This window comes from Barbatula barbatula (genome assembly GCF_947034865.1).
Source record: "Barbatula barbatula genome assembly, chromosome: 23".
NCBI lineage: Eukaryota > Metazoa > Chordata > Actinopteri > Cypriniformes > Nemacheilidae > Barbatula > Barbatula barbatula.
Window position 1 is genome coordinate 10,088,833 of NC_136786.1, and position 14,263 is coordinate 10,103,095.

Here is a 14,263-nt window from a genome sequence, read left to right on the forward strand (position 1 = left end):
TTCATTCTTAATTTTTTAATCTCACTTTGCATTATTTGCTGTAGAGAGAAAATATTAATAAATACTTTTTTTAAATTAAATTAAAACAAACATACTATAGATGCACCAAAATAGTTTAGTTTTAAAACGGCCGATGATCAGGGCCCTTATATCCTGTCAATCAAAAGAGGAAAGAAAAATGCAATGCATTTTGTTCCTTATATAGAAAATGCTAAGAAACATCACCAGTTTGATATTCAATATGAATAGTCATTATATGAATTAATAATATTCAGAAAGTAAATAATTCTTTATTGAATCTTTATCAACAGACATCATTTCCAATAATCAGCTAACAGTATGGGTTGAGAAACTTGTCATCTGTGCATCTTTAATAAAAACTTTTGTTAAATGAGTTAGCCTCACTAAGAATTTATGCGGTTATGTGATATCGACAAATACAGCCTCAAAAACTTTTGCAGTGTTCGCATTATGCCAAAAGTTTTCAACCGTTCACTTCTTTATAAAAGAAAGCTCAGACTCCTCCCATTTGAATGTGGAGTGTTGCTATAGAAACTAAGCCAGAGGTTGTGAAAAGTTCAGTGAAGTTTTTCGTAATGGAGTATCTCTGAGGTGTCATCTCCTATGTTACTGACACAATGTACATTCAGCATAATTACAAGGACAAACCCTCTGGAGACACCTGGAATTTAGTGTTTTATGGGCATGATGGTGATGACTCGTAACTCACTATTAAACTTTGATGTGTAATTTGGCATGAGCATTTGTGCTACTGATACAGTATACATCTCAGATTTATAATAAAGGAGGGACCTAAGCCACATTCAGGCGTTCACATACGTTTGATAAGGGAAGTTTTTTGCCCTGAGCCAATACAAGATCACCTTAGCAATCGGGCTGGGCGATATATATCGCGATTTACACTAAATATTCATGACCTAATTCGATTCTGTGTTTTATGCACAGCTCTTCTGTGAACTACGGCTCGTTTGATGAGTAGGAGGTACTGCTCGATATAGAATGACTACGAGATTGAGTCATTTGAAAAAGCAACACTCGTCAAATATCATCACTATAAATATACTTTATTATCATTAAAATACCTGAAAAGGTTTGAAGAACAGTAATAGAATATGACCATTGGCATTTCCTGGAACTAACCGTTCTTCTAATCTTCGTTTCCCATATATTTAAAGTTTCTGCATGGAATTCATCATGTTGTTTCTAGCCCTAAACGGACAAACTGCTCTACAGAGCGTTTCGTAGTATGTTATCTCCATTGGCCAAATAGTGAAAATGTGACGACATCTTAATTCTGTGTCAGCCACCATGGTGAGGGGGGATGCGGCGGAGTGGTTGAAGTTCGTGACCTAGAGAGGCAACAGTATGAAAATATCACGATTGTACGATTATAGTGAAAAATTGTATTATTATCGTATACTTTTAACAATGTGCTGGAAATGTCCAAAAAGTACTGATACCAAGTTTTATATTTATTTGACTTGTTAAAAGGAATTATTGTTGTCAATAAAATCGAATGAATAATATTAATATTAATACTCGCACTACTTGGTCATTAGGTAAAAGTTTCTGAACACAACCTTTAGTAAATCAGACATTAATTTAAACAAAACACAAATCAGAAAATCATATGTCTGCATGTATCATGTGAAATCGGGTGTTCTTTCGGAGCCAGGAGACACCTGGAGTCAAAGAAACAGACATGATTTTAAAGCTCCATTCAACTCTATCTCAATAAATATGAAGTAAATGTGTTTCATTGTATATTTTCCCAACATGCACATTTTTGGACTAAAAGCCCTTTGATCACAAATAAACGGGAGTAGACAAGACTGAATTTGTATGTCTCGTGTCAATTACATATTTATTCTTTATCTTGTTTATTTTGCACTCCTGACAAAAATAAACAAAACCTGTGTTTGAAAATGCATCTCTGCTACACTGTTGCTATCTTTGGCTGACGCTGGACAGTATTTACCGTTAGTAACGATAAGTTGGTACGGTTTAATGATATTTAAATATGAGATGATATTACTAACCGTTGGACGTTTTTATCATTGTTTATCATAAAACCAGTAATCTTTACATCCATATCTCACCCCTAGATGCTGCTAAATTTCACAAACTGGACCTTTAAAATCAAGTCTTTTGTGTCTCTCTTGTTTCTGAAGGACATATGCTCTGCGGAGGGTACGAGATGCATTCAGAGAGAACAAGACAGCAGAGGACCCGAAAGTGTTGGAGGAGCTTTTGAACAGGGCACGGGACAGTTTGGTCCTCATCCAAAGACAGGTACGAATCAACCAGATCAAAAATAAACACTAAAAATCTGTAAACATAGGGCACAATATGCTGTATTAATATGAAGGAATTTTCCATATGAATTTTTACAGTCGTTTTACCTGTATTTAAAATTTTGCACTGCATTGAAAACATTTTAGCATTTAAGGAAATGTCCGTAAAATAAACAGACAATAAACTTACCAGTACATTTTCTATATTATTTTACAGTGCAAAAAGACATTTACAGTTATGATTATGTAGATTTTGGTAACATAGAATTAAGAGCCGAGATGCAATACACATTTTTATTATTTGTTATTATAGTTAATGTATTAGCTTACATGACCCAACAAAAAGCAATACAGCATTTGTTAATCTTAGTTCATGTACATTTCAGCATTTACTAAAATCAAAAGTTGACATCATCTAATGCACAATAAAATAGCATTAACAAACAATTCTATAAGAAATATATTATAAGCTTGTATTATGTAATGTGTTATACTAATGTTACCAAAAACAACTGAAATGTAAAGTGCTACATCACTATGTATGTAGTTAGTACCAATAATTCTTTGAAAGGTTCTTAAAGAATTGTTGGACTGAAACCATACTCATAAAATTCCTGTCCATACTTGTTATAGACTCCCATAAACAAATACCATTTACACCATGATATTGGCAGTAAGGGTAACTGGGCTATTGTGCATTTCATTTTTTCCAAGTAATTCAACCTAATAAATGAAGTTACACTTGGTTGACTTCATATACCTCAAAATATATGGATGAAGTGTACTGAAACACCTATAGATCATGCTGTTTAATTTAAAAGCTGCCCTCCATAAAAAGTCACCTTTATCAAACTTCGTTTTCACTCTCCTGGTGTAGTTAGAGCAGTGAGCAGATTCATTTTGAAGAGAGCTGGAGGAAGACGTTCACTGTTGCATCTGCAGGTGCATGTCGATGAACACCTGCTCTGCACCCACCTGTCCGCTAGCACATTCCTCGCACTTCTCACTGTCCCATGGTTTGTTCCCATAATTCCACTATGAAAGTTGACTGAATCTCTGGGGGTTGATGATTGTGACATCAGAATATCTATTTCTATTCTCATTCTGTTATCCAATCTGTTTTAAAAAGTGTCAAAGTTTTCTGTCATCATTTACTCACTCTTGTCATTTTAAGCCTGTGTGACTTTTTTACTTTCTCGATATTTTGAAGAAAGTTGGTTAAAGAAAAGGACTGGCACCCATTCACTTCTAAGGACATAAAAACAATGCTAGTGAATTGGTGCCGGTTTACAGCATTCTTCAAAATATATTCTTTTGTTTTCTGCGGAAGGAAGAAAGTCACACAGGTTTGAAATGACAAGAGGGGGAGTAAATGATGACAGATTTTTCACATATGGTTTCACGCGCATATAGTTTCAAGACATACAGAATGAATGACTTTTAAAGGGCTATTTGGAGCCTGGCAGATGTTGCACACCTCAGGGTTTGTTGTACAAAAAACACCCTCTTCAGCAAGGAGTTTATAAGACCACAGAAGAACATCTACAGGTGTACGAGAAGAACAAAAGAAGAACTGTTGCACTGGGATCATTTGTCTCTTGTCTTTTACTGAAGAGGTTTAGCTGTTCTTTGAAACCGAATCAAAGTACAGCCTCAGAGATCAGACCATCATGATATCTGCATTAGAGCTTCAGTCCCCCTGACACACTCAGCATGGGAATGGACTTCCTGGGGAGTTTAAGAAAGATCTTGAGGAACAAATTTTAGGGCCAGCTTCAAAGAGAGCAGTTTCACACCCTCGAGCTTGGAAAAGTCTGTGATTCAGGCCTGGTATTAAATATGCGGAGCTGTTTGAATGCAGAAGTGAACACAAATGGGTTTTTTTGACATTCTGAAATGTCATCTTGTCATAGTGGACATGGCATTGCCATCTGCATTTGTGTATTTGCGTGCCAAGCATTTCTGGTCCAAGCGATGTGTCATGCGAGTGGTTGTAGTTTTTGCGTGTGTGGAGGAGGCTTCTGGTTGTCTCATCCCCTTACTGCCAGTGACATTATAACCAACACAACAGTCATCCAGCGTTTAGTTGATTAAAGACTGAAGTATAGTTCCCTTTTACGCGAGGGACAGCTCACAGTGCACGTGACGCAAATTTTCATCAGAATAGTACACGTGTATTGTACACGCATCACAAAACGCCCATGCACATTCCATTTCTTGCAGTAATTAGTTTAACCATCAAGTGTCAACTGTGTCGTGGGAGCATTGATTCAAGGTAGTAGAAGAAAACCTGACCCCTGTAGGCCCGAAGAGGTATTGCAATATGTCGTAATGCGCATGCGTCAACACCCGTGTTTCACGTATGAGTCGAATGTAGACAAGTGCACGATTAATCGCGGCTACCACTAAATCCTGCTGAAATTGAGCTGGCTGAGATTATGCAAGGTATCGATTATTTTAGTTATGCGTAGCTTGTCCATTAAGCACATCTCTGGGATCAGTAGGAAACGCTCACGTACACATTAAAAAAAAGGTATGCCGCAGGCTTTAGGCAGATCACATCATACAGGCATCAGGACGCTGTAGGAAGAAAGATCCACGCCTCTCTGTATCTGTTACAGGTATTCGTCCTGGTGTGTGTGTCGTGACACCACCAGTGTAAAAATAAGACGCTTTTATAAACCACTGTGACACACAGATTGTGTCTTGTGCTTTCCTTTCTCCCAGAGACTTCTCTCTACCGTATGTGAGATAAGCACACGAGACGCGCTGGCGCAGAGTAGGTAGCGTCTTGACCGCTTTACGCATAGAATTAAACATCATATCTACATCTCTCTACGATGCGCACCGTTACATTTTTGTATCGCGAAATATCGTACTATGAAGTATCATTACACCCCTACCATTTATCGGGCCGATACCGATATGGCCGATAATTAATCGTACATCACTAAACAAAATTCGACAAATAATTTATTTAATACAAATATCTTAAAGCAAAATAATAATAAAAATTATTATTATTAACGTAAATTAAATTAGAAATCGTTATATTATTAGACACTAGCCAAACATAAAAGCGGAAGTTAACTTGGGGCCAGGCGCGAGCATATCCGATGAAACTGTCTATTCAAGTCCCCACTTAGATTCATGTGTATTTTAGCCTGACCTTATTTCTTATATGGTTTTACCACCAGTGAAGTAATCAATATAATTGATCACGTTTGGCAACAGTGGTGCAAATAAACAGCCACCCACAACAAAATGAATTTCATGCTATACTCCTGGGACACATATTAAAATAATTTATTCTCTCTTAGCCTGGCTCAGGGGACGGGGGGCATCTTTCATGGGTGTTTTGTTGATTTCCAGGGCTTACGAGTGGATTGTATTTCTCTTGCAGTGGTGCATTGGTGGCTATAATTCACCCCGTACTGAAAATAAAGCAGAGGTTGAGATGTTTGTATGAAAGGCATGACCAGATTAATTTAGGGTTTTCCCACCTTTACCTCCCCGTCCACCTTCATCTGAATGTGGAATAACAGCTGTATATTTTCTACTGGCATAATGAGTCACACTTGATAAAGCAATGTGTGTAAATCTGGCTGTAGTAAGCAAAATACTTTCCATAAACGCACAGTCACATGGACAGTGGTTACGGAAAGTATTCAGACCCCCTTAAATTTTTCACTTTGTTATATTTCAGCCATTTGCTAAAATCATTTAAGTGAATTTTTTTTCTCATTAATGTACACACAGCACCCCATATTGACAGAAAAACACAGAATTGTTGACATATTTGCAGATTTATTAAAAAAGAAAAACTGAAATATCACATGGGCCTCATTCAGACTCTTTGCTCATTATTTAGTAGAAGAACTCTTTTGATCTAATACATCCATGAGTCTTTTTGGGAAAGATGCAACAAGTTTGTCACACCTGGATTTGGGGATCCTCTGCCATTCCTCCTTGCAGATCCTCTCCAGTTCTGTCATGTTGGATGGTAAACGTTGGTGGACAGCCAGAGATGCTCAATTGGGTTTAAGTCAGGGCTCTGGCTGGGCCATTCAAGAACAGTCACGGAGTTGTTGTGAAGCCACTCCTTCGTTATTTGAGCTGTGTGCTTAGGGTCATTGTCTTGTTGGAAGGTGAACCTTTGGCCCAGTCTGTTGTCTTGAGTACTCTGGAGAAGGTTTTCGTTCAGGATATCCCTGTACTTGGTTGCATTAATCTTTCCCTCGATTGAAACCAGTCGTCCTGTCCATGCAGCTGAAAAACACGCCCACAGCATGATGCTGGCACCACCACTGTTGGGACTGTATAGGATAGGTGACTAGCAGTGCCTGGTTTTCTCCACACATACCCCTTAGAATTAAGGCCAAAAAGTTCTATCTTGGTCTCATCAGACCAGAGAATATTATTTCTCACCATCTTTGAGTCCTTCAGGTGTTTTTTTAGCAAACTCCATGCGGGCTTTCATGTGTCTTGGAGAGGCTTCCGTCGGGGCCACTCTGCCATAAAGCCCCGACTGGTGGAGGGCTGCAGTGATGGTTGACTTTCTACAACTTTTTACAAGTCTCTGGAGCTCAGCCACAGTGATCTTTGGGTTCTTCTTTACCTCACAAAGGCTCTTCTCCCCCGATAGCTCAGTTTGGCCGGACGGCCAGCTTTAGGAAGTATTCTGGTCGTCCCAAACGTCTTCCATTTAAGGATTATGGAGGCCACTGTGCTCTTAGAAACCTTAAAGTGCAGCAGAAATGTTACTGTAACTTTGGCCAGATCTGTGCCTTGCCACAATTCTGTCTCTGAGCTCTTCAGGCAGTTCCTTTGACCTCATGATTCTCATTTGCTCTGACATGCACTGTGAGCTGTAAGGTCTTATATAGACAGGTGTGTGGCTTTCCTAATCAAGTCCTATCAGTATAATAAAAAACAGGTGGACTCAAATGGTCTAGAACCATCTCAAGGATGATCAGAAGAAATGGAGAGCACCTGAGTTAAATATATGAGTGTCACAGCAAAGGGTCTGAATACTTAGGACCATGTGATATTTCAGTTTTTCCTTTTTTAATAAATCTGCAAAAATGTGTGTTTTTCTGTCAATATAAGGGGCTGTGTGTACGTTAATGAGAAAAAAATGAACTTAAAGGATTTTAGCAAATGGCTGCAATTTAACAAAGAGTGAAAAATTTAAAGGGGTCTGAATACTTTCCGTACCCACTGTAGGATGTCTGGTCTTGCCTTTTCAGTTTTCTTTTCATGCTTTAGATTGATCAGTTGTATATTATCATCTAATCTTTTTTTGGCCGATGTTTGAAGGTTGCATTGCTATAGTCAGCACATCCTTGGAGAACCTCTCTAGATCAGATAGACACGAGAGGAAAACATAAGACTGAATTCTCCAGAGGCCCAGTGCCGACACCATCAAGCTGTTGCTCTCTGCTCATCAATGCTTTGGAGTGGACATGACAGATAATTTATGTTGGTCTTCATCTCGAACATGACAAGCGGACCCGGATGATTTAGAGAGGGACTTTCCCGCCTGGATCCAGCTGATCGGAGAACTGAAAGGAAAGAGATCCAGTTGAACAGAAAGATAACTTGTTGTGTACTAGATGTTGTTTGCATTTGCTGCCATCCACCTGTAATTGTATGATCCGAGATGGACTTTTTGTGAAGGATTAGATTTGTTTTCATTCCATGTAATTCTTCCCTAGTGATCCTGTAGTGTTCCTCTAGCTTATGTTTTGTAAAACTAGCTTATTTCCCATGGGAGTGACTTCATTTTCTCCCGGTGATTGATGCGGATAGGTGTTGGTTTATTACAACTGTGTACACATGTTTCCCCTTCATCTTGGGCCGGTTGGCTTTTCCTTGGTGCTATCAAAACATCTCCATTATCTCCCATGTTTGATTTTAAAGGGATGGTTCACCCAAAATTATAATAAATCATAATTTATTCACACTCATGTAATTGTAAACCTTTATATGACTCTTTCTTCTGTGTAACACAAAAGAAGATATTTTGAGAAATGTTGTTTTGTGTCCATACAGTGTAAATCAGTGGGGGTCAATGTTGTTGTTTGGTTATCAGCGTTCTTCAAAATATCTTTTGTGTTCTGCAGAATAAAGATAGTCTTACAGGTTTGAAATTACATGTGGATGGGTAAATTACGACAGAATGATTTTCTTCATTTTTGGAGGAACTGTCCCTTTAAATCTGTTGTCATTTATTTCATAAGAGCATTGCGTTAACCACGCAAGGTTGTGGATTCGATCCCAGGATTGCAGATAACTATGTAAAATTAATAGGATAATGCAACGTAAGTCGCTTTGGATAAAAGCGTCTGCCAAATGCCTAAATGTAAATGCTTAAAAAGTTTTGAAGTTTATTGTTTGTAGTTAGGTTGGGTGTCTCTAGTGGGTAAAGTGTTATGTGTTTCTATAACGTATTACGTACGGGTCTTTTGAACCTTGATCATGTGTTTCTCACATGTGAACACTCATACAAAGTTGACAACTCACTCAAATCAATGTAACTGTATTGGTTCTGGCATCGGAGGCTGAGGCTGTTGTCTATGGCCATGACTTCTATCCACTTTGTTTGAAATAAAGTATTGATGTTATATGCCTCTTCACTGGCCTCTTCCACGTGATCCTCGGCAGAACAATCAATCTCCACTAACTACCACTGAAGGTACTCAATGTCAGAACCTCTCTGCTTCTGTGTTGCTACAGAGATAAAATCTGACTTCTAATGCGAGTTATTGATGACAAGATGTTTATGTTTGCTAAATAGAGAATGATAAATGGCTTAGCTGACAACCTGTTTGTTTTGTTGCATAGTGTTAGATTTAGCTGGTTAAGAGTATGGCTGGGTCTTTTCTTTTTGCACGATATTTTTCATGCTATTTAATACAGTATATTGATATGTTTTTTCACTGAATGGGAATTTTAAGTAAGGCATGTAGAATGAAATTGACACATCGATCAAACTATATAACTCTATTGCTTTTCATATATCTTTGTTTTTGGATTCTTATAGTTGCAAGTCAACACAAAGACAAAAACCTATCGCTTTTCCCAAAGTGTTTTTGGTCTGTGAAATTTAAGGTGCTAATTAAAAAGAACAAATGTTACTTGTTTTTTTTAATGTTCAGTTTATTACCCACTTTTATCTGGAAACCTTAAAGGGAAAGTTCACACAAAAATTAAAAATTAGTCATAAGAAAAAGGATTCAAAGTCATTTTAAACCTGTGTGACTTTCCTTCTTCTGCAGAACACAAAAGAAGATATTTTGAAGAATGTTGTAAACCAAACTACACTGGACCCCATTGACTTCCATTGAATGAACACAAAAGATTTCCCAAAATATCTTCTTTTGTGTTCCACTGAGGAAAGTGTATAATGCAGTCTTTAAACAATACAAGTGGGAAGAAATTTGTATTTTTGGGTTGAGTCTTATCTGCTGGCAAAATGTAATTTTTGCATGTTTTATTGCTTTTTTTCAGCTCCTTCTTGGAATTGGGGAAAACATATTATCTCAATAGTTATTTATTTAAAATCTATGTCTGCATTTATATTACCACAGCCTATAGCAGAAACATAAATCTTTAATGAAAGCTTTTCAATCCATGAAATGTCTCTTCCCAAGATAAAGGAACAATATTTACACATTACTTTGGGCTGACGCCATAGCCCCAAATAGCATCTTCAATCCAGAAACAAATGTTATGATGAACGCAGCAAATCAAAGATCTGTGAACAGTAATATTCACCTCTTAACTATGTTTGCTCAGTACACAGTTACTGCTGCTAAACTGAATTAGCCCAGAAGAGTCAGAGTCAGTGAGCCAAGTGTCTGAATTATGAGCCAAAAGAACAAATATTGTTTTCCCCACTTGTCTTATTAATATTGTAAACCAGTCGTTCTCAAACATTTCAGATCAGGAACCACCTTTAATAAAACTTTGTTGTTCCAAGTACCACCTAATGACCATCGTAGAAAATGATATGAACAAACACTTAAATTAATAGTAGAGCTGTGAATCTTTATCTTTACACCTCGTCCTCCAATTCATGAATTCAATTCAGATCATAAATGGATTGATTCAGTACATTTATTCAGAGACATTGATCCTGTCTCTTGCTGTCGTGTTGGGTTTTCAATGCATGTCTGAGACTCTTGTTTTTCGTCATACTATGCAACACCTGTTGTGGTGTTGCCTGTAAAGTGGCCAATAAATGCAGAATGTTTTTTTTAAAATAATGGTGTAAGGAGAGAAGAGCTGAGCAAGCAGAAGAAATGAATACATTCCCCTCTAGGGTTGTGCTCTGCTTTAATACAAAGCATCTCTCTCGCTCTCTCTCCGCTTTGCTGTGTTTGTCTAACCTCTGCTCTAGTACCCGAACAAAAACACAAATGCAGTATTTGTCTTGTTTTTTCCCTCATTTTTTGCACTGGGTAGCGGTATTGGAGTTCCTAAAGGGCCACACACAGGTGCAAACAAGCTGTCTGTGGTCTTGAATCTTCTATAGTCAGTAATTATGAATCCGCAATAAAGCAGATTTTCAGATGTCTGTATACATATTATAAGAAATATGTTTAGGAAGAAAATTAAATGTATGTTATTATTTATAGGACCTATTCGCAGGCGAAAAAGCTGTGAAGCAGCATGTCGGGGAGAAATGTAGTGCCTCTATGAACTTATTTTACAGAAAATACACGATAGCGTGGCTCTTAGTTTTTCCGTTTCACAGTTTGTTGTAGCCTGAAATTGGTTGAATACATTAAATAATAATACATTTTATAATATTAAAAAATAAATTTTATGACAACATTTTTTGTTTATTTTTAACTAAAAAGAAGGCAGTCATATACTATACTATACTTCCTTAACTATTCCTTTAAATGCAATAATATTGACAAAGTATACATAAATTAATCGATCATCCAAGCAACTGTAGCATGAGAATTTTCAACTTCGAAGTAATTTCCTCTATTTGTAAAAGCAAACAAGGCCAGGGTTTTTCTCTGATATCAGAGAGCATTTTCGTATCCATTGCATTTTTTGTTTAATTCCTCCGCCTTGACTCGCAGTGCCACCCCCTGGGTTCTCCCACTCAGCACTTTTCACATCAGCACCAGCATATTGATTTTCTCTCTCTATTCATATCCCTCCCAGAAGAAACACTATTCAGCTATTCAGAGGGCATTGTCTTGTCCTGCGCTGTTTGTTGATTTTAATCATTAAGAGGGGAATGAAGCGTCCGTCGTATCCAGTAAGTCATGATGTGTATTTGATGTAGGCTTTGCACGTCTAAAGCACAAACGTTGATGAATTGCGACGGTTATTCCAGCAGTGATTAGGGCAGCGGGCTGTAATAACTTCATGATAAGTTTGTTACGGGGCTAATAACGCTGTCATTTTTCCCATGAGAGTGAGGTACGGTTGACTGATATCCAGTCCGTAATGAGTGCTGAGGAAACGACAAAAGCACCCGTGAAAATCTGTGCTGCTGTTTGTGTGAACTGTTGACCCTGGCATTCAGCCCGATAGCCTGAACCATGTCTGTTTAATGTGATCGTGTTGTTGCGGAAAAATTGCATTTCCATTGTGAATGAGAAACTCAACAACTCAACATTGGCCAAGTGTTGCTTATTGTCCTATTGTGATTTTGAGTTTTATGTTGTAAAATTGGGTAAGCACATTTCATTGCCCATTTTGTGTGAATATGCAACATAAATACATCAGCCATATTTATTACTGTATTTATTTCCATCCTAAACTAATACACATTATGTTGAAGACAAACCACATGTCAACTTGCAGATGTTTATCAGATTGCAACTAGTGTTAATGCTTTTCAAAAAATGTTGATGAATTATTTTTTGGCGGGAAGTGTAAATCGACAACAAACGGTTAAGATTTCCAAATGACTGGATTGAGAGATTGTCCTTCATTGACTATTGTGTATTGTGAAAACTGTAAACCTCAGACGATTAGTCACATGTATTTAATGTTCGCTACTTCAGGCTAGTGCATTCTAGACCAGTGTTTGATGAATTTCAACAAAATCAAACATCAGGAGTGACATAACGTCATCCAACAGCGATGTGAAAGAATGACAACACGCGTGAAAACTGTGTTAAAAATCGAGGTTATCGGCAAAAAAACATTTGTACAGATATTACTGTTGTATTGCAAATACTGCAGTATTTGAGGTCTGAAAAAATACAGAGTTTTACAGAGTAAATACAGAGATTTTCATTTGAAATTTGAGAGAAATATTGTTAGTAGCTCACAGAATTAAACAAAAATGATAATTTTACCATAATACTTCACTTTAAACAATACATTTTAAAATTTTGTTACCATCACTTGTTTCTTACGCGATTCTTCAAAATGTCCAGAACAGCAGAGTGATGGAAACCGATAGGAAGGACGTTTTGTTCTTGAATTGTATCTGGACAGATGTCTTCTGTGGCAACAAAATCCACTTTAATTTCCTTGACGTGTGTGTGTGTAAAGATATACAGTATTCTTGTGTTTTCTTTGTGTGGGGTGTGGCCAGAGACCCAGGGTCATATTAAAAACCTCATTAACGTCCTGACACGCCATAAATATGAATGAAAGTTTCCCTCCCACCCTGTTGACATGAATACTAATAAACCAGATTGACCCTTTAGAAAATCAATCTCCATAAAATCCAGAAAGTCATTTGATTGTTTCTAAAGTTCCTAATTGCCTCTCTGTGTTTTCTGTTTTTCTCGTTTTATTTAATGATCTCATTCCACACCAGCATCCATTTTTACAATCATTTACAAGAAAGTAATATGGCGGTACAATGGTGCAATAATTGTATCAGATGGTAATGTCATGGGTCTGAAATGAATGTACCGTGGTACATATCGACAATACCATGGTAGTATCATGACCCTTTCGTCTTTTTTGTATTGTGACTTCCATTTGTATTTTTTCCACACAAAGCATCACAGAGTTTAGTCAGCACTATAGAATTTGGGAAACACAAGTATATGTGTTTGTTATCTTTATTCTCCATTAAATGGATTGTGGGAAAACAAAATGCCTTGTTTACCTTATTCATTGTTGCTTTTTCTAGTGCAGACACTGCAGTCGCTCTAAGGGCTGCGTGCCAGGCATCGGTCACGCGCAGCAGGTGCCGTTCTGACCTTTCATATATATCTCTTCCCTCCAACTCTAATCCCGCTCCAACACCCTATTGATGTGCACTGATCCTTTCAATTTTCTGCTTTGCTTCTCCAGTTGATACACAGTCTGTGGTTTTACTAGCACAGATTCATGGATATTACGATCTGGATATTAGAAATTTGAAGATTGCATTTCGCACAGTCTGTCGTTACAATAATACGTGTCCCAGACTAAAGAAGATGAATCAGATTCCTCTAATGCTACAGACCCTGGAGGGTAGCTGGTTTGAACTGAAAAAATTGGACATAGAGTTCGGAAATATTGTATTTGTCTTATTATTCGTCTTGTTAGCGTTAGCAGGGAGCAACCTGCGGCCGAGTTGTACTGAATGGCTACAACCTTTGGCTGTAATGTAGGGGCATTTTGCAGTGATTTAAAGAAATGGTCAGGTAGGCACTAATGAACAGATCCATCAGTCTGTTTATGTGAGAGAGCAGTGCAGAGAGAGGCATGGTTTTCTGGACCCTGTCAATCAAAGTCTCTCTTTATCTCCCTTGCCTGTCTCTTTAACATTACTAAGAATTTAACGGTGAGCATAGTTGCTGTCCAAATACTGTACAATTGTTTTAATTGGTACTGTGAGAATTGAATAAAATACAAAAAAACATGTTTTAGAGATGGGATAGTAGACCAAAAATGAAATTTCTTTCATCATTTACTCACCCTCATGTTATTTCAAAGCTGTATGATTTTCTGTCTTCCGCAAAACACAG

At 37.5% G+C, this 14,263-nt stretch overlaps 1 protein-coding gene across 1 annotated transcript in view; it reads left to right on the forward strand.

Moving 5' to 3' along the window:
* The window catches only part of lyrm4b (LYR motif containing 4), a 37,753-nt gene that overhangs the window by 8,069 nt on the left and 15,421 nt on the right, over positions 1-14,263 (forward strand). The window contains exon 2 of the mRNA XM_079487934.1: positions 2,193-2,313. Coding sequence (XP_079344060.1) covers positions 2,193-2,313 — 121 coding nt within the window. The remainder of the gene's footprint in view (positions 1-2,192; positions 2,314-14,263) is intronic.